The sequence below is a fragment of the Syngnathus acus genome, chromosome 9, assembly GCF_901709675.1.
Source record: "Syngnathus acus chromosome 9, fSynAcu1.2, whole genome shotgun sequence".
Taxonomy (NCBI): Eukaryota; Metazoa; Chordata; class Actinopteri; order Syngnathiformes; family Syngnathidae; genus Syngnathus; species Syngnathus acus.
The window spans coordinates 11,848,827-11,875,101 of record NC_051094.1 but is presented as its reverse complement, the minus strand read 5'-3'; the positions used below and the strand labels follow the sequence as shown (position 1 = coordinate 11,875,101).

At 40.8% G+C, this 26,275-nt stretch overlaps 1 protein-coding gene across 1 annotated transcript; it reads left to right on the top strand.

Moving 5' to 3' along the window:
- The first annotated feature begins 808 nt into the window (after positions 1 to 808).
- On the top strand, positions 809 to 26,236 carry LOC119127625 (transmembrane protein 132D). The gene is made up of 9 exons (XM_037259614.1): positions 809 to 1,283; positions 5,790 to 6,669; positions 10,490 to 10,627; positions 14,593 to 14,779; positions 17,465 to 17,608; positions 21,189 to 21,394; positions 21,591 to 21,855; positions 23,885 to 24,076; positions 24,199 to 26,236. The coding sequence occupies exons 1-9, from the start codon at positions 1,211 to 1,213 to the stop codon at positions 25,501 to 25,503; spliced, it is 3,390 nt and encodes a 1,129-aa protein (XP_037115509.1). The 5' UTR covers positions 809 to 1,210; the 3' UTR covers positions 25,504 to 26,236.
- Positions 26,237 to 26,275: the final 39 nt, after the last annotated feature.

The following is a 26,275-nucleotide window of genomic DNA, read 5'->3' as shown; positions in this document are numbered from 1 at the left end:
AATCATGATAGGTGGTTACATTTTTATTGGAATTGCTTTGCATTTAACAGAAGACTGTTTTCGTTTTTTTTTCATGACGATAAAATGTTATGAAACTCTGTTGTGCTGGAACGGTGCGTTTTCAGCTTTTATTTTTGAACAACATTCAACTTGTACTATCATTGGTGATGACTTGAAAATTATGATGATTATTTAGGAAAATTAGAAAAACATTATTTTCATTATAACAGTGCAGTAGAACGAATACGGTGCACTATAGTAAGAATAACTGTCTTATTAATAATATATAGTTTATAAGACATTAATATAATAATATTAATATATTATAAACTATAGTTTTGTACTACTCGTGACACTTTTGGCCTACTCTACTTGCACTATAAGTACGCATATGGCTACTTATATTCGCAGGAATATAATATATTCCGACTATTTCCAGGAACAACACTGATGGGGTGATGACATCACAAAGGGGTTTATGATACACGAACATGAAAGAACTTTTTTTTTCAAAGAATCCAAACATCATAAAGTAATAGTACGCAGAGTATCTATTTGAGAGCAGCTGCCCTAACAATTTAAACAGCAAAAACAACAACAATCAGTGGGGAAGCTTTCCTGACGTGGCTGAGGGGGATCCTCATTAACGGGTGATCTCCTGTGAGAATTAACACAAGAACCACGTCGGGATTGGCTCGCCAGCCAAGCCACGCAGGGTTAATCCTACCAGCTGCGCAGTGGCCGTGGTTCCCCGGGCGGATGAACACTGGCAGATGATGACTTTAGTGCCCTGGGCTTTGAGCTCAAGACACTCGCTGATCTGCTCGCAGCTCCGCAGACACGTTGGCGCACATTCGACCACTCTGGAGCACCTGAGGGAAAAGAAACTTGGGCTTCGACATCCATCGCAGGGCATTTATTCTTTTTAAATCCAAGGATTTAGTCAGTCTTGGTGTGACACTTGGAAGAGCGCTATTTGCGAAGCTCGTTACGCGCAACTTTTACGCACACGCAGTGGAGTCACGGATGAGCTGATCTCGACGTGCTTTCATCACCACTTGCACAACGCAGGAACACAACAGGTGTGATGGCAGTCAGTGCATCGCATGTCGACATGGACGAACACAGAAGCGCCACAATTTACTGAAGCAGGCGTGAACGAGTGACGCTTGAAAGTTCTCTCGAAGAAAGAGCCGCGCCGGGTGCCAAAATGAGCTGCGGCTGCCTACGCTGGAGGATGTTACACCTGATATTTGCCACCTTTACGACAGTTATCGCCCAAGGTAAGACTGCTTTGTGCACACGTTATAAAATCCCTACCTAGGATAGGAACAGTAATACTCTTGAGTCTCCAAAACTAGTTAGAAATCTTGGTTTCAAAAATGGACTAAAAAGATCTAAGGTTTTATTTTGTGCACGTTGCCTCGTGAGGGTGTGGAGTTGGAGGGGTGTCTGCCTTTCAGCCGAAAACCAGCTTTCTCTACTTGTCTAAATAATTGATAAATGTCCTCGTTTGTGACACAAACTTACATCACTCTGCAGTGATATAGCATTTCAGCGACCTTACACATGTCATGTTGTGCTTTATGAAACATTTAGCATGGAATAAGTAAAGGGCGCAAGATTTAATTTATTGCAACTTAGACCGTGCCTAATGTATAATTCACCGGTTCTCAATGCGAAGTAGGCCTATTACGTTGTTTTCGACATGCGACACGCGCACGCGTACACGCGCGCTCACGGCCACTTTCACGATGGGGGTGAAAAAAGCAAACCAAAATAAAATTCAAAATCCAATGCATAATTTTCCAGTGGGTTTATTTGTATGGATATAGTCCAATGCCGGAAAATAATGCAATGAAAAATGCACTTTTTTCTCCTTAAATCAGCTTTAACAATCTTATTGGGTACGAAAATCTCAACCAATCACTGTGCAAGATTAAGCTCCACCGCCCCCCCCCCCCCCTTGCTGTTTATCTTGTTCAGCATCTCACTTTGCATGCTGTGCGAGCACTATATACGTACATCATATTTATAAAGCACCCGCTAAAGCACGTTCAAAGACATAAAAGGCTGTCAAATAATTTTTGAAGATTGAAGAGGATGTGACTTGTACTGCAGTAGTTTACTCAACTGGAAAGTTTATCTAATATTCTTCTTTTGAACGCATCAAGACAGTCAAGTGTATGATTCATAATTTATGACAACTATAAACGAGACAAATTTGAGTCAAGTCAGGTCAAGATTTTTCATACTTGTTCAATTGCTCATATAAATCACCATAAACACAACACCCAAATTACATACACAACCTAATAAGATTCAGTACAAGAGATTTTATGATCACGATGCTTAATTTGGATGCACTTCAGGACATTAGAAAATGTATATTTAGCATGATTTTTTAATTCTATTGTATTCGTGGTTGCTTTTTTATAGAACTGCATAAAGATTTGTCTATGTACTTAGGTAAGTAATGTGCATTCAGAAAATTCAACTGCCTCCCAAATTGAGACAGCTTAACCGTGGTCTAGAGAGGAGAACGGATTGGATGAAATAATAAATTGAATCCAGACACAGACAACTGTTTCATTAAGATTGTATTTAGGTTGCAGCTATAGCAAGGATTTGGGATTTCTAAATGGGATGATCTGAAATTAAATGTCAACTATAAGAAACCTTTGATTACTAACATCATTGTTCTGTTCTAGATAGAAACTTGATCAATTATAGGAGGAATGTAGCATATTTGCGTAATATTTGCATGTTGTCAGATTGACTGACTGACAGACAGCATTAGTGACACATTTGTATCCATCTATTGTAGTAGCCTGGAAAGCAGAGATTTGTTTTTGTCTTCAATGATGCTTTTGGGAGTCAATCGGTGTGTGCCAGCTGTTTCCTACATATGGTAAAAACCATTATGGCTCATTAGAATGCCCTATGCTGATTCAAGGTTGTAGATTCAAACAGGCTAATGGAATTATCGCAGTGTGAGCATTGTTTAATAGAAAGAGAGAGAAATAAACTTTAAAGAAGGACACTGAAATGATGTATTTTCTCCTCCAGGTCGAACCACAGGCAAATTCAAAGCTACTTTTGACTATTAATATGGATTTTTTTATTTGCAAATGCACTTGATAAAATAGAGTTAAATTAACTTCCAACCTTTCCTAGATTGCATGATGACTTCCCATTTCCAATTGAACTGAAGACACTTATAGTAAACGCCTACAGTGAAGTTGTTCAATCCAAAAAAGCTCCAGATACAGGACCAACATTATGCTCAGTTTCCGCACTGTCCGCTCTAATTGACATTTCCATGATGCTGAATTTCATTTTTTTGCATGGAATATTTTCATTTGGGATCAGTACAAGATGAACGCAGGTCTATCAGCTAGTATTCCTCAACCCCATTGGGGGTTTTACGGTGAGGTGGCTTTGAGATGCTGTTGTAACTTGTGCATGGCAACACAGATGCTTTCCGACTTGGCCAAGAAAAAGAGAAAACGTGTGGTTTTTCAAATACGACAGATATGAGCGATTGGAGCAGCTGGGGCAGCATATTTGCTCTCAGGTTTGTCAGCTGAAAGCAGCATGGCTTGGTGATAAGTGAAGAGGATTCCTCACACTCCAAATTTCAACGTGGAAATGAGGAATGGGACTTTAATCTGACCTAGAATATGATAAATACATTTTGGGAGGGACTTGGAAAATGATCATAGGATTAATACTTTGATTTTCGTGCGTGATGTCTTGAGAAGGGCATGTAGAGGCTGTAAAGGGAAGAGGTTGCATGTTAAGTACCTTGTTGCACTGCATTCTCGCTCAGGAGATGGTGATCCAGTTTATATTCCTCTGGCCAGAGATGCTGCCAGCTCTGGTATTAAACCGCACATCTGTCACTGTGGGGCCTTGCTCAGGACAACGCTGTTGCCAGCTTCCTTCTCTGTCTCCTTGCACTTTGTCAACCACACAGCAAGGTGAAAAACGCGGGGGGGGGGGGGGTGGGTAAAGAAGCCATTGTGCTTTTCTAAAGGCTTTTGGGCTGTCATGAGGGTGACACATACGCTACTGGCGTGTCCTGAACTGTCAGGGGCCATTGCGGGCTTTTTGGGTGAGTCGAGATGAGAACCAGAGGAGACCACGGCGGACGAACTACTTAAATGTCAACTTCCTTGGAGGGGCATGATGACTTCAGTTTGACACAGAAAAGCTCTAAGCTTTCATTCACGCTTTTGTTTAGAGGTCGACGTCCTACTAATGTATCTTGCACAACATTTCGAGTTGAAACATTAAAATGCAGCCTGGCTGTGATTTGTTTGGGTGTGAGTTGCCTCTAATGCTGTGTTTCAAATGCAATACCATGCTTCATGCAGCTTCATTCATTTTATGATAATCTGCAGGGAGTAAACACCACTGTTTTTGTCCTTAATTCGCTAAGTAAGGAAATTATCTCAAATGATCAACTGAACACATGCCAGTTATAACAGGCGTAGAATTAGTGTGCAATGTTGAATATATTCAAGCACTAAAAGCAGATTGACTGTTTTGTTGTTACTCAAAAGGGTGGCTTTAGAAATCCCTATTTATTTAATAAAAGAAAAATCTGGTTAGATGTTATTGTATATTTAAATAGGTGGCCAAGATCCAATACTGGAGCTGTATTTAATGTTAATAATGACAGGGTAGACCGTAATTTCAGGGCCACCAAAATGATTATGAAATTAGAATATATATACTATCAAAATAACTAATTTGATCATATATCTTGTTGTGGAAAACAAAACCATGTCAAAAAATGGATTGACTTGGATTCAGGGTCATTTAACCACGTAGCGCACAGAGCGGTGTGGAACATGCTAAAATCAAAAAATGGATTGACTTGGATTCAGTGTCATTTAACTACTTAGTGCACAGAGCGGTGTGGAACATGCTAGAATCACACCTATCCAAAATATTGTACAAAATGAAAGAAACATATTTTAAGTGACTTATCATTCATTGCATTGGCATCTGTGCAAAGGTTTGGCTAGTTTAGAATTTAGATCAAATAATTGAATTATTCTGCTTTGCTCCGCCATCCTAATCAAACCATGTTGCATTAACCGATGAAGCATGCTCAGGTGCGAGGCAAAACGTCTTCCAAGACCAACAGAACGGTCCAGTACAGATCCTATTCAATGTTTTGAGAATGAAATGAACTGGATGAATGACAACATCCACAAGCATTATTCTGCTACATTTTTGTGATGGCTGCATGATTCTGATGAGGACACCAAAGGCCTTTCCTAACATTTCTGTTGGTCTTCAGACGATACGACTTGTTTTGGATCTATTCGCAGCCCACTAACTGAATCTGAAAAGCTGTTTTAATCCTGCTTTATGATGGTTAACTTCATTTTTGAGCCAGATGTATCAGAGCCCACCTTCAACCAACCCCCAACTCCACTGGCCCCTCCTAAACCCGGATTGCACGCACACACGCAAAGACCTAGCAGATCGTCTGTCTGTCTGTGTGTGAGAGACGAAACTAGGTCAGCCGAGAAGAAAGAAAAACTATGAGAAATGACAGGCAAACAAGCTCACTTGATGGCTAGAATTTGGACAATAAGTAAACATGGTTACTTGAAAAAAATTAGTGTACCAGACTTGCACTGTCATCTCTAAGATATAATTAGCTCCCTGGGTATTATTTATCTTGTAATATGCTGCTCCATGAGCCCAAACAAGATGTGATGTGGTGCGATACATACTTACGTTTTTTTTTTTTTACCTTTGCCTTCTAGACTTGCTGCCCGACACAAAGAGCCCAGTGCCTTTCCCCGTCTTCTTGCCAGTCAGCTATGAGGTTCGGGATGCTGACTTCCTCTTCTTAAAAGAAGCAGGGCAGGACTTTATGAGGAATTTCAGCATGCAGAGTAACACACAGCCCTTTGTTATTTTGAGAGCAAGCCGCCAGCCCACCATCAGCGCAAGCTACGGCCCCATGTCCACGGAGCAGGTTGTGCCTCTGGATCTGGTCCAATCCGTGCAGCTCTTCAATATCCCGGACGCCTTCACTTTCAACTGGAAGATTCAGGCCTTTGTGCTAACGCCTCGGGTCTTGTCCACCAAGCCCAAAGTGCGGGTGCTCTTCTATGTGGCGGGACGGGACTGGAACAGGGAGGAAGGCGCTGAGGATGAGCTACCTTGTGTGACAGTCTATGCCTTCTGGCAAACCCAGGAGGTGAGATGTTCCTGTGCCATGGGAGGTGAGAAGGGAACTTGCATGGCTGAACTGCTACCTTTGCCTGGCTGGTTTGGTCAGAGTTCTGAAAGCACCAGCAGGGAGAAACAGGACGCGTCAGTTGGGAACCTTGTAGAGCTCTACTATCAGACACAGTCCAAAGTCGGCGGGAAGTGTAACACGCTGGAGGGGAGTCGCTGGGCAAGCTCACAACAGCAGCAGCAGCAGCAGCAGACAAACTATGTTCCCGTCACTCCCATGCAGAGGATTGGCAGTGTGCGTCTCCTGCAGGTGCCCAAAGGAATGGCCACTCTCTCCCGACTCAAACTTGGCAATTCCATTGTCATACGGACATCCTCCAAACCACTAAAGAAGACGGACATTGCCACCTTCTACATCCTCATGGCCAGCTCTGCTCAGCTGACTAACTTCACTCTTAGGTAAGATGGTGGTTTTTGGTGCCTTTTAATTTCTCCTGCTCAGCGCTTATCTGGATGATGTCATTCAGAGTACAGTTGATTCTAGAAACGTCAAAAGCTCATTTTGTAGCCATAAAAGCGAGACAGTCATTATGTGCACTCATCTATAAGCCTCGGGGCTTTGGAAACTATGGAACGTTGCAGGAAATTAAATGAGGGATTTCGTGGAAACTAAAATTAAGATTCTTTCCTGGAAACATGGCAGATAATTAAATGCAAAGAAAAAAAAATCATAAAATTAATGTTTGCGTTTGCACAGCTTGACGATATTAAGGGCTCAAAAGTCATATTCCTCAACACTGACATGGATCAAATGAAATCCCGTAGAGGCTTAAGTTCATTAGGACGCTACTTGACACGTTTCGCTGGGACTCTGTCAAATCATTTAACGTCGTCGACCTTATACTTGGATATGGAGATTACCTGCCGCAGTACAGTGGAAGGCTCATTTCTCATTGAGAAATGCATGACTGAAGAATTGTGAAAGTGTTTGAACCGCACCATTAACGCGATGACGAATTTTGTGATCGAGGTGTGCATTTTATGCCGAGACTCTGAAGGAAATGTGCATGTTTCCTTAAACTTAATGCATCTATCAAATCATCAGAATTTTGTGTGACTCAGTGGAATTTTGCAGTGGAAAAAAATTGAACAGATTTACATTGCAAGAACGGTGCTGCTTTCTTATTATGATTCATTTTCCCTGTGAATTTAGAGCCAAGCTTGCCATAAAGTACACGTTTTGTCTCTTCGGTTCATAGGACATCGTCCCAGAAGCTTGCCAATTTTTTGCATGATTTATTTTCAACAGTGGTGTCCTCCTTGGTCGTCTTCCATGAAGTCCAGTTTGGCTCAGACTATAGCGGATGGTGTAATGTGACACTGCTGTATCTTGACCTTGGAGTTCAGCTTTAATTTATTTGGAGGATGTTCTGGGCTCTTTTGCTACCATTTGTTTTATCAGTCGCATCAATTTGTCATCAGTTGTCTTCCTGTGGCCACAGGAGGAGGTTGGTCCCGACGAGCTTAAATATTTGAATGTGTGATTGTAGTCACAGGAACAGTTTAATAGGGGGAACAGGATTCTATTTCCATGCCTGTTTCACCTTGTTTTTAAAATTAAATTGATGTCTGATTTCATTGGTTAGTTCCCATTATTATTATTAGTAGTATTAATAATTATTTAATAATATTTATAATAAAGATTTTCTCTATATTTTATTTCTTAACAATTGTGAAGTTGTTAAAAAGTTAAATATTAAAAAATAAAATATTATATTAATTAAAATGTTAATATAGTAGTATATAGTATTAAGTATAGTATATATATATTAATATAATATAATTAATATAATAATAATATTATAATAGTAATTATTATTATTATGTTTTTCTCTATATTTTACTTTGTTAACAATTTCACAATTGATCCATCAACTGCTTGTTAATATGACAAGACACAATCAGTCACAGTTCATTCTCTATACTTTTGGTTCTTCCTCGATCGAGAGTAATTTGTAATGGTCACAGCTTTTACTTAAAGTAAGGCATCACTGTCGTATGGTCATCAAGTGGCATGACATTGTGTGAGTGATGTGTTCCAACCGGAAGCCTAATCGTTTATCTATGTGACAAACGTGGCCTTTACAACCATTTTTAGTGCTGCGATGCCTGCCATCTGGCAGCAACGTTGGCATAAACTGACTCTCAACCCCCTAAACTGCTCCATAAGTACGATAAGCACGATGCTGATCTTTAGCCATCCGACTGGCTAAACACTGGACGTTTGCCTGCATAAACGATGGCATCTGTTCTTTACTGTCTACTTGACTAAAACAATCTTAAAATAACATCTATCATAAAATAGATATTTGGGAGAAATAGAACAGTTATCAAGAAGCACGAGGATGTGTAAAATACTATTTGTATTTTAAACCAAGTATGTGAGCGTGCACATGCAGTAGCCTATTTCAAAATTCTTTATGTGAGGGAGGTGTATGGGAGGTGAAACAAGGTGCCACTCATGCCTTGCCTGGTCAGAAGTGAGATAGATGGCAGGTGCAGCACCTGAGAGCTGTTTTTCCTCACACACTGTCAGCTTCAGTCTCCATTGCCATCCATCTTGGCTGCCCTGGTGCCTCCCTTTGCTTGCCGCCTCCTCGGGGGCCACTAACCAACGCCATGGACACTGCTTCTTACTCTCCACCGCTCATAAAAAAAAACTCCTCAAATCCCAGGGGATTTTATTCTTCCCATGGAGAGAGAGAGAGAAAGGGGAAAAGGGCGGATAAGTCTTCTTGTTGCTGTCGCTTTTTATTAGCTAAATCCTGTTCCTTTCGGCTTAATACACAGCTATGCCCAGCTTGAACGCCACCTTGGTTTTCATATTGCGACATTAACATCCTATGAAAATGGTGTGGAAACTTTTGTTTTTCCCAAAAGACAAAAAATATGATGCTAGATAAACAAAGTGCCTCACACGAAGCTCAATTTACAGTTCCAGATAAACACTTTTGTTACGATGAAATGAATGTACTGGCGAGAGAACTTTGTTTTTCCAGTTCCAGATATACACTTTTATGACTATTTTCAAGTCTAACCTGTTAAACAGTCACGCTATTCAATCAACATGGTCAGCCTTCAAATAAAAACACATTAACTGTCTGCAGACCACAAACCGTCTGCCAGAGCTTGTATTGATTAGGGATGGTAATACCCACCCACCAATGTTGGGCTGCTTGTAGAGATATATTTTATAACACAACATTTGACGTTAACCTATTTCTCACCTCTCTTTCGCTTCTGAAATGCATACTGATTCTGGTTACTTCCCGTGGGCTACTTGACGACAACTTTTGGAAGATAACAACAAAGCCAGCCAACAGTGGTCTTTTAAGGGAAGCTTTAGCCTGAAGTGGAAGCATGCAGCGTCATTTCACAGTGTGATGATACAGCAGACGCCTGCATGCCAAGGTTACTTGCCTCTCGAGACCTGCTTTAGAGTGCAGCAAAGCTGAACATGCAGATGGAGTCACACATCCAAACACGCAAATGTGCACAGAAACGTAGCACAAAAACATCTTCAGGTTACGTTAAATATTTTAAATTGAGAGATAATGCATTGTCAAGGAGCACTGTCTCTACTTTTGCTGGACTTGTTAGAGCCATACTTGAACCATAATTGCTGTTGCTTCTAACATAGATTACATCCCCTTAGAGAGTCATAATGCGATCAGCACTCCGCAGTTATCTGAAAGATTCAGGGATAAACCACGTAGCTTTGCATGCAGATGAAAGCCAAGAAGAATTACACGAGGAGGCTGGCTGCTCTGGGTGGCCTGTTCTGTGTCTCTTGGACATCAAACTGCCATTGTCTTGTAGGCTTTGTTAACACGTAAATTCCCACAAATGAATTATTTAGTGCAAGTAACCCCTGACCTTATCTTGATTGTAAATTCGGTAGACTGTCTCCCAGCTGTAAATTGCTTAGTGGGGTATGATTTTTAGCAGAAAGACTGTGCAATGACATAATGGCTGTCATATGAATGATTTGGCACAAGGATGGGTAGAAGTGATCTTTGCCACTTCTACTCCAGATGTCACTTAGTATTCAATTTTGCTTGCCCATACTATTGCTAAAAGTGTCATCTTCATGTATAAACAAAGTCTAAATGGTCATTTATTTCCCTATGATTCATAGGCTCTCAACGGGGGACGTTTTTATTTACCACATTCTTGACCTTTCCATTTTTTGTTCATTTTGTATTTTTTACTTTTACAGAGCAACAATAAAGGATGCCGTGACCTTTCGTACAGCAACACCGAGTAACTCTTTACTGTGGGATATCACACTGGATACGGCTGCAGATGGAGCCATCTCTGTTATTTGTCAGAGGAAGGCTCCCATATCTGGAAAAAGGCAAGTCTATTTCTCACATTCATATCTATGAGCTGCTTCATCAGTTGAAAGTTCAGTTGCCTCAATAAACAAACACTAGAGGAGTCCGAAGGGACTCTGTGAAGAGCTGCATCAGGCATAAAAGTAGTTTTTGTAATGTAGCTCTCGCGGGGCATATGATTTGTTTCTTTGTTGGCAGCTGTAGAGGAAAACACAAACCTTCTGTCCCACCTGACAAGAACGAAGCACAACATTGTACTGTGTCCCGGGAGGACTGAAGTGTAAAGTGTAAATTGCTACTTCCTTTTAAAATGATTGCCAACATGATACTCAATCGTACACATCACACAAATTCCGCCCCCAAAAATTAAAGAATAAACCCATCCACATTAAATAGGACATGTTGTGGCGGTGTTTATGCTTGTGAGGAATGTTGACACGCTGGAAATATTTGCAAGGTGAGATGAGATGAGGTGTTTGTATTGGAGAGCGCCTGGATCACAATCTCTGTTGTAGTTTATTCCAAAAGTATTTGCGGATCTTCCATGGCAGACTCACCCAAACTAGTAAAAACCAACCAGGTTGCCAAGCAATGCAGTGCACGTGGCACACATGAGACGAGATGAAAAAAATTCTAACTCGATTCATTATTATGACTGTATTGTTTATGATCAACGGCTTCAACTCCAAGCCCCCCCATCAGCATGAAATGCTCCTCAAAGGTAAAGAAAACAGGATCCCATTTTTCCTACCAATTAATATGATATTATAATGTCAACATTTGGCCATTGTTGTTATGTAGTAGGGACACATACACAGATGTTAAGCAGTCAGTGAGCATACGGTGTGCCCCCCCCCCCCCCACCCCCTCACCCTGATAGCGTGAATTAGCCGTCAACAGCGGTTGAACGACTCGCAATGACATGCAATATGATGTTTCACCTTCCAGAGGTGCGAGAGCATACAGGCAACGGGAGAATGCCCGCACTGCCAGATTTGTCAGGGAATGCCCTCATTTCAAGGTCGCTCCACCGAGAGTCATGAAGGTGCATACGTGACACACTTCAGTTGATGAGAGGATCTGCATTCCCCAAAATACTGTGGAGCAGAGCATCGATTCAGAATCAAGCACACAGAAAAATATGCCCCCATATGGGTTTATAAATCAAAACCACACGCAGGTTCAATTGAGTGCAGCTCTCGCTACCTGAACAGAAGGTTCTGTCAAATGTGCAGTTATTTTTATTTCTTTTATGTGGCCAAACCTTGAGGCAGGAGACATCAAGAACAATATGAGCTAACCCGTGACCCCTGTGAGGACAAGCGGTACAGAAAATGGATGGATGGAATATGAGCTAATTGTTGCACACCAAATGCTCCCTCCCAAATGTGAATCATGTTGAGCATTTTGTTGTTGCCCTGGATGTACAGTATTCACATTTTTTATTCATGGGAGAGCATTTCAGCATACAAGTATTGCCCCCACAGAGATCTGCTGAGGTTCAACTCAAACTGCAAGATTAATTCTGCCTCTGAGAAATACTTGCAAAAGCGAAGGTCTAATCTGTGCACCAAGGGCTGGCACTCAGGGAAAAGGCAAGAAGCCAAAAGAATATAAGAATTGGCAATAGTTTACACCTTGAAAGGAATACGAAAAGGCACAATCAGAGCAGTAAATCGTTTGTTCCATGCATGTTTGTCAAACAGATTTTTTCCAAGTCATACTACAAAGGGATACATGATGCTTTGACAGATAATATCTGCCGATTTGACCTCATTACGTTGTTTTCCCCATTCGGCATGGATAAAAAACATTGTTTATCACAACTTCGTTAAGTGTGAGCATACTGTATATTTCATGGCGACTAATCCGCCATGAAACCAACAGATCCCCTGCAGAGTCCATGCCTAGTCACTGACACCACAGATGGAATTCCCTTGACTCTCTGGCTGGAAATATGCTTGCATTTAAAGCTTATCCTATCCCACATCTTAGTAGTTTGAGCTGATTGTTAAAGACAGCTCGTCACAAATCATAAACAAGACACTTTGCACCATGAGCCACAATGTGAATAGAGCAGCCTCATCCCATTTTATACACATCTGTGTTAATGCATACTTAAGGGGATGGATGCCTGCTTATGTCAAGTGAATAGCTTTTCTTGTTTTGATACTTCATTAGGATTACATTATCTTTTAATACCCAGTCTTGGTGCAATATGTTGAGATTAGTCAATTATAGTAAAACCCTGTTTTTGCCTTACAAGAGGCAAGAAGAAAGGGGATACAAAGCTTTCCAGTTGTTGTTGAGTCTGGAACTAATGGAGGATTAACAAATGATCATTGGTGGTTCGTTGTTACTCTAAAGTAGGCTGGTGGCCAGCCCATCAAGAGTTCATTTGCTGAAGTAAACAATTTTGTGGGTCTGATTATTCAAGTGTGCCCCTCCCACATAATAATACTTTTCAACACTAATTGCAGCGATCATTTTTCCCCCAAACAGCCTCCTACCACATTTGCATGAGGCTTTGGTATGCGCGTGCAACCAGAGTTTTCGTCATACATTTTTCTTGTTCATTGTTTGTCCAGAAATGAATCACATAATAGGATCTTTGCCACACAAGAAAATTGAATCCATAGCCAAGTCACTATTCAGGCTGACATCCTTGAGAAGCCATTATAAAAAGGTCACAAAGGCATTTACTTTGCCGCTGTCCCCATATATTGCTCTGTAACAAAATCCATCCAAAGGGCCAACAGAATAGCATCATTTTCCATTCCATATGGATCTCTAATAGCCTGCATCGCCAAAGTCTTTACCTTTGGAAAAACACAGGGCTTTTTTTTTGCATCTAATAAGCTATAATTCTATGTGTGTGCATATATATATTTATATGTATATATGCACGCACACGCACACGCACACACACACACACACACACACACACACACACACACACACACACACACACGCACGCGGGGTATGGCGTCATGTGAAGCGCATTCTTCAAGAGTCCCCACCAAGTGTTTGTGTGGGTATGGGAATGTTTAGTCAGCTAATTTGCATCAAATTAAACCGTTAAGTAATCATTTGATAAAGCCCATCTCCATGGGCAGTAAAACAACACTTTTTGTCATTACTTCACTATTGGCCTCTGACGTCGTACAAGCAAGGAGGGAGTTTGTAAATTTGAATAATGGCCTGGAGAGACACACCCTCGAACGTTAGCTCGGCCAAATTAGAAATGTGTCTCCTCCTCAGGACCTGGAGTTGATAAACTACAGTAGCTTACATCATCAAATTAAATCCTATATGAAGAACAGAACAGGCAGTGATTTATTATAAACACCAAAGCATTAATTTGTCATTACCCAAACCTGTGAGTCTGCTTGGCAGTGAATACAATTACATACAGTACATTTCCATTGACTGTTGGCGACCCAATAGAACACTGTTCCAGACAGAGAGCAAAAAAAAGCCAAAGGATAAAAGTGCAGCATATACAAAATCATTAAACTGTTACGCAATCTCTCCCATCTAAATTGGAATGTGTCTCGGAATTTGTGCCCATAACTCGTCAGTGGTCATTTTTTTTGCACAGTCGCAAGCAGAGAAAATAAAAATGAATCTGCCAAAAAATTCCCGTGCAAAACCACTTGCAGTGTTGTTTAAATGACCCAAATTATTTCACAAAAAGATAAAAGGTAGATGAGACATATTCCATTTTGGTAAGGAGTTGGATCAAAGTGTGCATACAGGAATTTTTCAACATTTCACATCAATCTGGCATCCAACTCCCTACCGGCAAAAATAATTGTGAAAGCATACGTTTGTTTGTCAACGTCCATTAACCACGGATAGCCTATTACGTAACGAACTCATGGACAAAACACAAACAGGAGTTTTTTTGGGTGGAGGTCTGTGCTCAATCGTGTTACATTCAAACTATGTGGCAACCTAACAAGATCTGTGCTTCCCCTCTCAGACTTGAAGGCAATCTGCTGGAGGTGCTTCAAATGGATTTTGAGGTTGATGAGCTAAGCAGCCCTGTGAACAGTCAGGTGATCATATGGAAATTGGAGCTCCCATCCAAAAATACTGCCAAGACTGAAGGAGCAATGAGGATCTACACCACTCAGAGAGACTTTGTTGGCCTGGCTCCTCTTATAACGGTGAGTCGGCATCAGCCTGCCTGTCACATTGTGAACCGGTGTTGATATTACTGCCGATAACGTTTGCAATAATTCCAAAGCTTGGATGGCATCCCTTGATCATCAGCACATGAAAATATGAAATGCACTTTGCTCTGATCCAATCCTGTCAGGCTGACTATACTTTGGATTGTTCAGCAAATGTCTCCTATTTTAAGCAAACAATGACCTTGTGTTGTTGACTGACAGTGAGTTGATGTCTTTCTTCTGTGCATGCACTAATGTGGTCATCCGCTCCTTGCAGAAGCTGCTTCATGTGCTTCTATTTTAGTGCTCGAACTCGATCCCATAACAGCGGATCCGAAAAAATCTTTACATTTTGGATGAAAAAATAACATGGCATTTTCACAACGTTGATGAACAGTGGCATTTAACCTGCTTGCTCTGGGTCATTCGAGAGAGTGTCTGTCCATAGCGGGTCATATTCGCATTGCTGCCTGCTTCATTTTTACTGTAATTATGCTGAAGGGCTTGAAGTGACATCTCTACTTGTGACTTTGACATAGTTCATATCCATTTAGCATTAAACTTCAGGCAGTGGACCAGACACGCGATTTGCTTCTCAGTATGTCACACGGTTACAAGCTTTACACCTGCTTTTGAACTATGTTGTAAGGTCAGTCAAAAAAAAAGAGATAAAAGACATGTTAGTTCTGCATCGCTTAGACCCGTTTTACAGTTCAGAGACAAACGTCCATCTGCTTTATTTTGTCCTCTGGGTGAATTTCACCGATCGTTCATAGAACCCCGACCCAGATAAACTCCACTGTCAAAAAGTGAAATTGTCAGGCACATGTGCGCACATTCACACACGCAGATGCGCTAAACAACAATTATTTCAACTTCATTTAAACAGCGTGATTTTACACAGAGAACACACACATCCATCTGCTTTAATTTGATTCTTCATGACCGCACACAAGCATGTGAATGAATTCAGCGAGATATTAACAAGAGCTATTACCTCCAACTGCACTCTATGTGCCTTTTTAATTATAAATGGCTGTTGCTGCAATGATGGAAATGTCCTGAAGAATAATGGTTGAAATGCTAAGGGAAAACTAATTGGATGATATAGAAGGGGATTATTGTATCACAGTCTTTCATGACAGAACTTTGCAAAACAAAGTCAAAATCTTTATGTATTTCAATGCACTCTCTTATGTCGTAAGAAATTCCTCTGCATCATTAAGTGTTATGGCCATGAAGGACGAGAAACTGTGCGGCTATAAATTGTACTGAAAACCTTTGACGCAGCCAATGAGGTTGGGAGAGTTCACAATCAAACAGCAGCAATGGGGGCTATTCTGATAATTTGGAAAAGAATGCAAAGAGAAGCTGTCCAACACAATGGCTGCAAGAATTTCGAAGCTGCTTTTAAACGAGAGGTCCTGCGTTAAAATGTAATTTGTAACGTCTCGAGATATTTTGATTGAAATAACTTGATTACAGCAAATACAACCACCTAATGCTGCAAATTCAACAAATGACTATTTTCCATTTTTTTCAACCCATAAAGTGGCTTGAAACACTGCTGTACTTAATAATACAACCAAGTATTATCAATGTGGCAAGTAGCTGTTCTAAAAAATAACTCATGTAATTAAAAAAAAATGTTGCGCCACTTGCCAGTGAGCTAAATCTAACATTTTTTTCTTTCTATTCTTTGTTCATTCATAAATGTATTTGTGTAAAATTGGTAATGACATTTCTTTTGAGGGAAAACCGGTTGCCAGCCAATCGCAGGGCACACAGACACGAACAAACCATTCGCACTCGCACTCACACTTAGGGGCAATTTGGAGTGCTCAATCAGCCTACCAAGTATGTTTTTGGGATGTGGGAGGAAACTGGAGTGCCCGGAGAAAACTCACACGGGCATGCAAACTCCACACAGGGAGGGCCGGAGGTGGAATCGAACCCACACCCTCCTAAATGTAAGACCAATGTGCTAACCAGCTACCTAGTGGCAAATAATTTGATTAAATGTGTTATTTTATGTCAAGATGGTAGCTATCCCTTTACTTATACTACCAGTATCCAAGAAGTAGCACTTGGTTTCAAAAAGGTTGGTGAGCCCTGCCATAGACTATAAAAATCTGACAAAAACATAATTTGTATAATAATTTGAAACGCTGTGTATAACAAAGTGAAACTGGAGTATTTATGCTCTGAAATTCACTTTGATTGTATGTATGATTGTATTCTGCTTTATATATTTTTCTTATAACACAATTGAGTTAGACTTACTGTTTCTGTTAATTATCAAGAGGCACGCCATGGTCCTCTCGCATATTTGGAAATGCTTGTATGCCGCTATCCATTGCAGCCATCTTATTGGAGTAGGTCAAGTATTGCAATAAAGCTACAAAAAGCCAAAGTAAGACTAAAACACAAACACAGGGTGATGTCATGCATTGTTTTTTTTAAAAAACATTTTCTGAACCATATTTTTCATCAAAATGTGCGTCAAATTCAGCATTTGACTCTGTTGGTTGTACTCTTTGTACGTATATATATATTTTTTAAAGCACAATATAATGGGTGTGCATGGTCAACATGACAAATCTCTGCTTTATTGCATCAGGCAGTCTTAAATTTTTTTTCTTGACAAATAACAGACCAATTGTCTTCTTTCAATGGCAGGACACTGAGGTCCTGAACACTGCAATTCTGACTGGAAAAAAGGTGATGGTGCCTGTAAGAACAGTGGCTGTGGAAGAGGATGGCCTCATCACTGATGTTTCTGAATATACAGAATGCAGCTCCACTGATGAAGATGTTCTCAAGGTATGGTTCACTTGCAAATACAGTACACTACTTTAAATAGTAGAACTTTTTAAAAAAAAATCTGGATTATAGTTTAATATCTATCCATCTCTCTCTCTCAACTGAGAAAAAAGAAACTATTTTTACAGGAGTGGTCGGCCATGTGTGTGACAGCAAGGACAACTGCAGACAAATATGCTCTACCAAAGTCACTTCTCTCAATCTCTTTTTCCACTCAGTAAAACAAACTGTTAGTCGGGCTTCAACAGCATCACCCATCAATCTCGTCCTCAATGAACAGCCGCTGAGCTAAATCGCTCAGCACAAATTACCTTGCAGTCTGCCACACTGCTCTCTCTCATCCTGTGACTTTTCCCTTTTATCCTGAGAACCTGGGCATGGCTGACTGCCAAAAGCCGGCTTTTTTGACTGATGAAATTGAAAGTCAGGGCCCTTGACTGCAGGGTCACACAATGTAAAAAATTACATTAAAGAAGCACAATGGACCTAAGGCAAAAGTAATGTACATTTTTGATGGCAAAATGTGTTACTCTCTCCCTCAACAGAATGAATATACCATACACAAAAATATAGATTCATGCAACACTTAATTTTGTTCCCAAGTTTTATGGTCTGAACTCAAAGATCTTAGTCTTCTTTCAATTTCTCTCAAATATTGTTCACACGTCACAATATAAGGCCACACTGAAATGTGCAGATGTTCAATTGCCATGTGTGTGTATAGGGGGGGGGGGGGGGGGGGGGGTCTTCATGACTATTTTTTTTACCTAACACAGTGCAACACATCTCATTTGCAAAGACTTGATGAGGCCTGTGGAACATGTCCAACGAAAGACATGTCCAGTGAGTTTACTGGCCATGCTGGAACTTGGATTAGCTTCTAGAAATTGTGTACGGTTCCTCGCAACCTAGGGTTGTGGATAAATGGCACATCAACGGGCCTCAGGATCTCATCACTGCATTTAAAATGCCATCTTTAAAATGCACCTGTGTTGGTTGTCCATAACATATGCCTGCATTTACCATAATCCCTCCATCAACATGGGCCACCGCTGACATCAGGATGTGTGATGCCATCCAGACTTACTGCCATCCGCCCAGTTCAGTGAGAACCAGGATTTATTCGAATAGAGAATAAGTTTCCAAAGTGTAAGGTGCCATCGAATGTACGCATGTGCCCACTCAAGTCTGTTAAAATAAGATGCAGTGATGAGGATTCTGGCTGTTTGTGGAGAAATTATTTGGTTTTGGAAACTAATTGTTGCCGCAGCTGCCCAGGATGAAACAAATGGGACCTTCCTGTGTAATAATAATCATGCAATCTAATCACATCTTGATATGCCACATTTAAAGTGGTTTGATTATGTCAGCAATGGAGAAGGGCTTAGTGTAGTAGCTGGCCAGACAACAGCTTCAGTTACCAATTTCCAGTTAATCTTGTCATTCTTATCCTATTTTCCTCATCTTCAGTGTATGAAGAATATCAAATCTGCTGGTGCCAAACGGGAAATAGTTTTTATGGCATTAGCATCTCATAAAACCCAATATACTTTATTATTATGTCATGGTGACACCAGTTGGAGAGAGTGAACATTCACTAACCGCCACATACATTGGAAGAGATAGGGCAAGTCCCTAATTTTTTACTGTAGATTGAGAACTTTGGGTTTCATATAGAAAGATGAATGTATGACAAGAGATCAACATCTCATATCAGTTGCAATGCATTTGAAGTGTACAGCATTTGCATATACATACTATGTGGAGAGTTTGTCAGGACAGAATTGAAATTGCTTGGTTTGCCAGACAACGCTGTACCAGCGATTGGGTCTGGTAGGGATTTGCAGCAAGTGTATTTCTGAGGCAGGGCAAACCTGAGAAAACAGACAGTACAAAGGAATCAACCAGCAAAGAGACGTGACATAAAAGAACATATTTCCAAATCTTTTGAAATAAATGCTTCCAGTGCTATTGGCTGCTGAGGTTTCAATGACCTTGTGTGTCTGGTTATTTAAAATTGCTTTAATGCTGAATGATGTTAAGAAATTATCATCCCTCCCACATGCAATTTTGACTGAGGATGGACTAGAAAGACGTACTGGGTTCGTTTTGAATTGAGGGTGAGCCAGACCCAATTTCTTAGTGGGTGTGGCTTGGCAGGCTAGAATTTAACAGGTGAGAACTTCATGTTTTTTTTATTCGTGTGACAAGTCAGGAACTTTATGGTGTGACTTGAATTTACCCATTAACCCCAATAGAAAAACAAAATATTTTTAAAATCTTTCAAATATATTTCCAGTCGCACTACAGTTATAATTATCCCTGAAGGATATCTTTCAATCTGTCTGCACTGCCTCGTGAAAAAAATACAATTTAAAAACAAATTTCAATTTATGACACAAAAATCCCTTTGGGTGCTATTATTGTTGACAGAATGAGATTGTTACTAAATAGAGTGGGCGGCTGCCACATTGAAATATATTCTGTTTTAAATGATGTTTTGAAGTGTTCTTTGAGCATGGCTCCAAGTTCAGTTTAAGCGTGAAGCTCTTGTATGATGTTCTCATTAAAAAGACGAAATGAAGAGTGTCACAGAACATGGATGAATGGATGACTGCATTCACAATGAATTAAAACATGAGGACCCCATACATCTCGAAAACCTTAACAACAACTCAATTCTTGTCTATTGATCCATTCTTGCATTAGGAATTCTCCATCACTGCCACACTATAAATAAATGCACTGTTTGGTTTGAATTCATGCATGAGATTATTTGTCAGGAAGTTAGGCCGTAGCAGGATGACACATAGTGATGTGGTCATTTGAAAGCTTTAGCTGAGGACACAGGGTGATTCTGAAATGCACCGATGATCCTCTCAAAAATAGCATGTGCACATGGCAGCGCATCATGTAGCCGAGTGCTGGATTCGTGCAAGTAAGAGCAAGATTTGCTATTTGTATTCCTCCTTTAGGCTATCAGTCAAAGTCACATTATTTTTTCCACTCCTGTGTGCATTTCCAGAGGCTGGTGACTGAATTTAAATGTGGCGTTATAATTATCCTGTTTGTTGTGAGCGGTGGCTGTTGAGAGGACCAACAAAAACCTGATTCATGTCTTCGATTGTCCATGTGAGCTTTCTGTAGTGGCTTAAACTCTCCAAGGTCACTTTTGAAATTATCGAGTAATGAATGCACTTGGCTGTGAAGGACCGATGTTGAGTGCTGGCTGCATCAGATGATATTTTGATTAACATAAAATAACAATGCAGCATCTTCCCAAAGCTTTGGAGCAGTGATCATCACAGTAGTTTATTGCAGCTATCACGACCATAACACATGCAGTTTGAAACTACCACAAGGACATTTGGTGTGGAGTGGAGCGACAATTTGTGAAAATATTGACATTTATGAGACTATTTGATGGTGTTTGTCACAGCTTAAATGACTAACATAACCCTCATTCACAGCCAAATTGATTGTGGACGCCGTTTGTTCTCAAAAATGTACCTGGACAAACTTATTGATATAATCAAGGACATTAACATGACAAAGCATCCCTATTTTTCTTCCTCTCTAGGTCTCGGACAACTGTGACTATGTTTTTGTAAATGGCAAGGAGACAAAAGGCAAAGTCAAGATGGTTGTAAACTTTACCTACAGCTATCTCAGTGCTCAACTTGAGCTGAATGTGTGGATGCCACGACTCCCCCTTCAGATAGAGGTGTCAGACACAGAGCTGAGCCAAATCAAAAGCTGGAGGGTCCCTATACTGACTTCCAAGAGGTGGGTTGCACATTAGTGTTGATAAAAGACAACTTTGTTTGCCCTCTAACCATTCCTTTCTCTAATTCTAATAATTATGATGTGCTTTTGCTCGCATTGCATATTAATACTACCTCTGATCCAACCAGAATCAAGATTGACTGATGATAACCTATGAGTCAATTATCAAATAGGTGGTGTGTGTTTTATGTCTCAGATCTGTCTGGAACAGTCAAGTCAACGAAAAGAAAGGAAAGGGCTGCTCATTGCAGTTTCAGCATGCCCTGGTGCGTGTGCTAACCCACTTTGTGGCCGAGCAGGAAGACCCTCGGGACTCCAAGGCCTATTTCCTGGGCTCTGACTGGCAGGTGGATGTAACAAGACTTGTTAGATACTTTATGAAGGTGGAAGATCCTCGTGTGGCAAGGCTACAGGAAGGGAAGGTGTTATTAGGCCGAGATATTGGGACCACTGCCATCCAGGTAAGCATGAGCATCAAACTAATATTATGAGGAGGGAAAATAAAACATATCAGCACTGCTTGAGGATTGTGTCTGATCTTGCCAATGAGATCAGAGTAAACTGCATCTCAGTATTGTTATAGGGGTTTGCATACATGACATGATTAAATAATCTAAAAAATGTCCGTGTTGCTGCAGTGATTGATGTCAAATGCTCCAATAGTATGCCGGAGTTGGATTTGAAATGCTGGCTACTCACTAAAACTGTCCACTCACTGATGTTAAAATCAAGTTTTGACTTGTAGAAAGTCTTTTTAGGTCCCAAAGTGGTGGGATTCTTCACTAAACCCTTCTCATAAATCCGTCTAGCCCTTGCTAAGGCAGCCGAATCTGATGGACATTGTAGCGATGTGCAAGAATGGCCAAACATGTGCTATGGGCTGCTACCGTGCAACACCACCGTGATTGACCAACTGACTTTTTGCTTTTTAGAGGATGTGGTTTGCCAGATTGTCATCCAGCTTCCCGCTGTTTCTCATTTCATTTAGGATGCCCTTTCAAGTATATTTGTCAATCAGTTTTGGCTATTATCAAAAGCACTCTGTATTCTTGATCAATGTGTGCGTTCAAATTTTAGACCTATTTCCATGCTACCTTTTAATTTAGAAAAGAAAAAAGTGGTGTACATATAATGGAAGGTTGTTTGATTCACATACCACAGATGTTTTCCAGTCAGGTTTTAAGATGTTGCATAGCACACAGTCAACGCTGTTGTGAGTTTTTAACGACATCCTTCTGGCCAACGACACTGGAAACTGTTTCTTGTTTTGTTGGACCTACTCTGTTTGCTCGTTTGGTGAGCATTAGTGGTAGCACTCCAGAGTGGTTTAGATGTTAATTGGGTAGGTAGGAGGAGACCGTTGTTTGTTGTGAATCGCACTCTGTTCCACTGTCATCTCCTCAGGGCTCATTTTTGGGGGCCCTGCTTTTTTCTTAGTATTTGCAATACTTGGGTTCCATCTTAAGAAACAAATGTCCAGTTGTGCTCATGAGTTAACATATCCCTAGAGTACGTAAACTTACTGGCTGGGAAGGGTGAATGCTAGAGTTGTTCAGTTACTTGCTGGGTGGGAAGGATGAATACTAAGATTGATGAATCTGCCACTGTTTGCGATTTGAGTCATCGCAAGACCTGATTCACATAGCAATCAGAGACTTGTGGGCAGTAAGGGTAGATACTGAGGTATGGATGACATAAGTTTTGAAACAGAAGGCATGATGATCATCACATTCTCACCACCAATGATCTATGCATTTTCCAGGTGACACAAAGTTAAAAAGCCAATTCCCCTCTGAGCACATTCAAGGGAAAACAAGTATTGAAGCACTGCGGGACCTATTGAGCAAAATTTACAACAGAGCAATTCTGGATGTGTCTAAATTTAGAGATTGCACAAGAAAAACACTCAATTAGGGTGTACCAATATATTTTGCCATTCTTTGCAGTTTTTTCACATAATAGCAAAAAGCTGAATAAACTCACTAAACAGCCATTAAAGTGTCTTATGCAAATTGAGATAAATGGGGATGCTGTGATTCGACAAGGCCATATAAAGTCAATTACAAAATTGGGATTATACATGCCAAATACTAGTTACTCAGAAGTGGAGTCCTACAATCACAGTTGAGGACATCACTCATTTTGTATTGTACCAAACATTGGTTACTATATGTTGTCTGAATTCATGTAATCCTCATTCTGTATTTCCAAGTGGACAAGCAGTAAAGTTCAACCTTGGCCACAACTTTGTAAAATAATATAAATTACTTATTACTTACTTCATTATATCCTATTTTCTTTTTGTACTGGTATTTCAGTCTTGGGACTTTACTGTGCTATTCTGGGCCCTCAGGTATCGAATTCCATCATATGGCAATGTAAATTTGTTAAATATAACATACTGGTAGATAAACCTACCCCACACAGTGTTTAGAGCCAGAGGAAATAAACGTCATTACACTTGTCTAATGTGACATTGTTTTGCGACAGGTGGTTTCTCCACTCTCTGAAACAGTCTTGGCAAAAACAACGGTGAAAGTCACAGATGAAAAAGTGACCATTACTGAACTGGGGGTCCAGATGGTTGCAGGTCTCTCGGTGACCCTACAGCTCAGCCCAGGGAGCAACAGGGCCATTCTGGCAACCACAACTACACAGGAAGTTCTGAGGTTGCCTAAACAGGTTATATTCTCAATCAACTTAACTTTACCATGGTTGAATGATTGTTCCAAAACACAATGACAATGTATTTGTGTTTAAGGGCTATGTAAATAAACTTGACTTTTTTGTTTCCTTTCCATTAGCAAGCCATGGTCAGTGCATGGGTTCAATTCAGTGATGGCAGCCAGACACCTCTTGACATTTACGATACTGCCTTCTACCGTCTGACGGTCTCATCTCTGGATCAGGGAGTGGTGTCACTGCGTGGTACCCCTCCAGCTGTGGTGGCAGAGGGAGAGGGCGAAGGAGTTCTGGTTCGGGTGGAAATGTCCATCTGTGAGGCCTGTCAGAAGTCCAAACGAAAAAGCATTGTAGCTGTGGGCAATGGCAGTCTTAAGGTCAAGTTCCAGGTGAAAAGTCGACGGCCAGACAGCAATGACAGAAGTTCCGACAACAGCACTGTCAGCAAAACCACCGAAGAAAAGAACGGTGGGGACTTCAGAAATGATGGGGAAGAGATAGAGAGTGACAGGAAGCAAAGGAAACCATCACAGATTCCTTCATCACGCATCACAACATTGGCGAGAGACGAGAGCCCTTTGGCAAAGACCACAATCAAATCTACAGAAGGGACCGTTATCACCAGCGGCACACTTGGGGGTGTGGGGAAACCAACCACTTCAGGAAGTAGTCCCACCAGCATGGCCAATATCACTAGTGACAGCAGTAAAGCGTCTGGCTCTGACAACATGGTAGTGGACAGTGTTCGTGTCACAACTACTGTGAAGGCTCCTGGGAACCTGGTCAACTCCAATAATTTCCCCACTAAAATTGTTGTGCCTGGACAAGGTTCAGTGGAGGGTGAGACCACTCGTGAGGACGACATGTTGACAAACAGACCCCTGACAGACTTAGAGATTGGTATGTACGCTCTTTTGGGAGTCTTTTGCTTAGCCATCATGGTATTTCTTGTAAATTGCATATCATACGTTGTTAAGTTCAGACATAAGAAGTCTTCGTCACATGGCCAGGAGCCCACAGGTCACAGGCATGACTGGGTGTGGCTTGGTACAGACGCCGAACTAGTGATGAGCGTCCCGGGAAGTCCCGTTCAGCAAGACTCGCAGGCTATGACCACTGTGATAGACATTGGGCCTGATAAAACTACTTCACTGTCCAGAAGGCCCAGTTGCCTAGGATCAGCTACAGACTCCCCTATTAACTGTGTGGGCACCCTCAGGAGCAAACCATTGCCTACAGAGTCCCTCCACTCTCCAACCAGCAAGAGGAAGCGGGTCCACTTCACTACCTTTTCCACGATGGAGCACCATCATTCGCCGCATCTCCAACAAAGGGAGAATGGACATGGCATCCACTGGGTTGGGAAGGAAGACAGTTGTGAAGAAGGACCCCAAGTGCCCATTGCAAAGCATAGGGACATCGTATAATAGTGAGTCTGATCAGATCTCACATTGCAGAAAATGTGACTATGATCACCTCAATGCCTTTCTTGACTCATTATCACAAACATGGGATGACAAAAAAAAAACTATTAACTCTTTTCATTACCTACCAAGGCCTTTTAGGTGTACTGTACACAAACTGTATAATACTGTTAATACTGAAGAAATGAGCCCATCTCCCACCAAATGCGATGCTGCATGTGGATATCCAAATCTTTTTTGCACTTCCTGATGACCAACCTGCATTAAAGGCATTGAAGAGCTGGGTTTAAGGCCATCATAGTTGCAAGTAATGCTGTTCTTTTAGGCAGAATTAGCCAAGGATGTTTGTCTTCATAATTTGGTATTTTGTGAACCCAGAATAAATTTAAAATGCATTTGAGCATTTTAACCTCATTCGTACCTGACCATAGTTATTTTGATCCTCAGCCTTTTGCAGAATGTGAAAAATTTTCACATGCTCATGTTGGCGGTCACATCAAGCGATATGAAGTGCATTACGTTAAAATGTGTTCCTAGTGTGTAAATGTTCCCATGTATTTAATCCGGGGTGCTACTAGATGAAACACAACCCAATTCAAGTCATGTCAAAGGTAAAACTGTAAAATAATTAATACTTTTGCAGGTGAATAAAAAATACTAAAAAAAAAAAACTCTTGCAAATAAATATGAGAGCAGGGTGTTCACATTTGTTTAGAAATACAGCTGCGTATACTAAACTATGTAATGATTGGACTGTGAATATTTTTGTAGCGGC

Bases quoted from the DNA above. Each gene is read 5' to 3' on its own strand.
- LOC119127625 (XM_037259614.1), top strand. From the start codon at position 1,211: ATGAGCTGCGGCTGCCTACGCTGGAGGATGTTACACCTGATATTTGCC. The intron at 14,780-17,464 runs GTGAGTCGGCAT...TTTCAATGGCAG, and splicing joins GCCTGGCTCCTCTTATAACG to GACACTGAGGTCCTGAACAC. The intron at 21,856-23,884 runs GTAAGCATGAGC...GTTTTGCGACAG, and splicing joins TTGGGACCACTGCCATCCAG to GTGGTTTCTCCACTCTCTGA.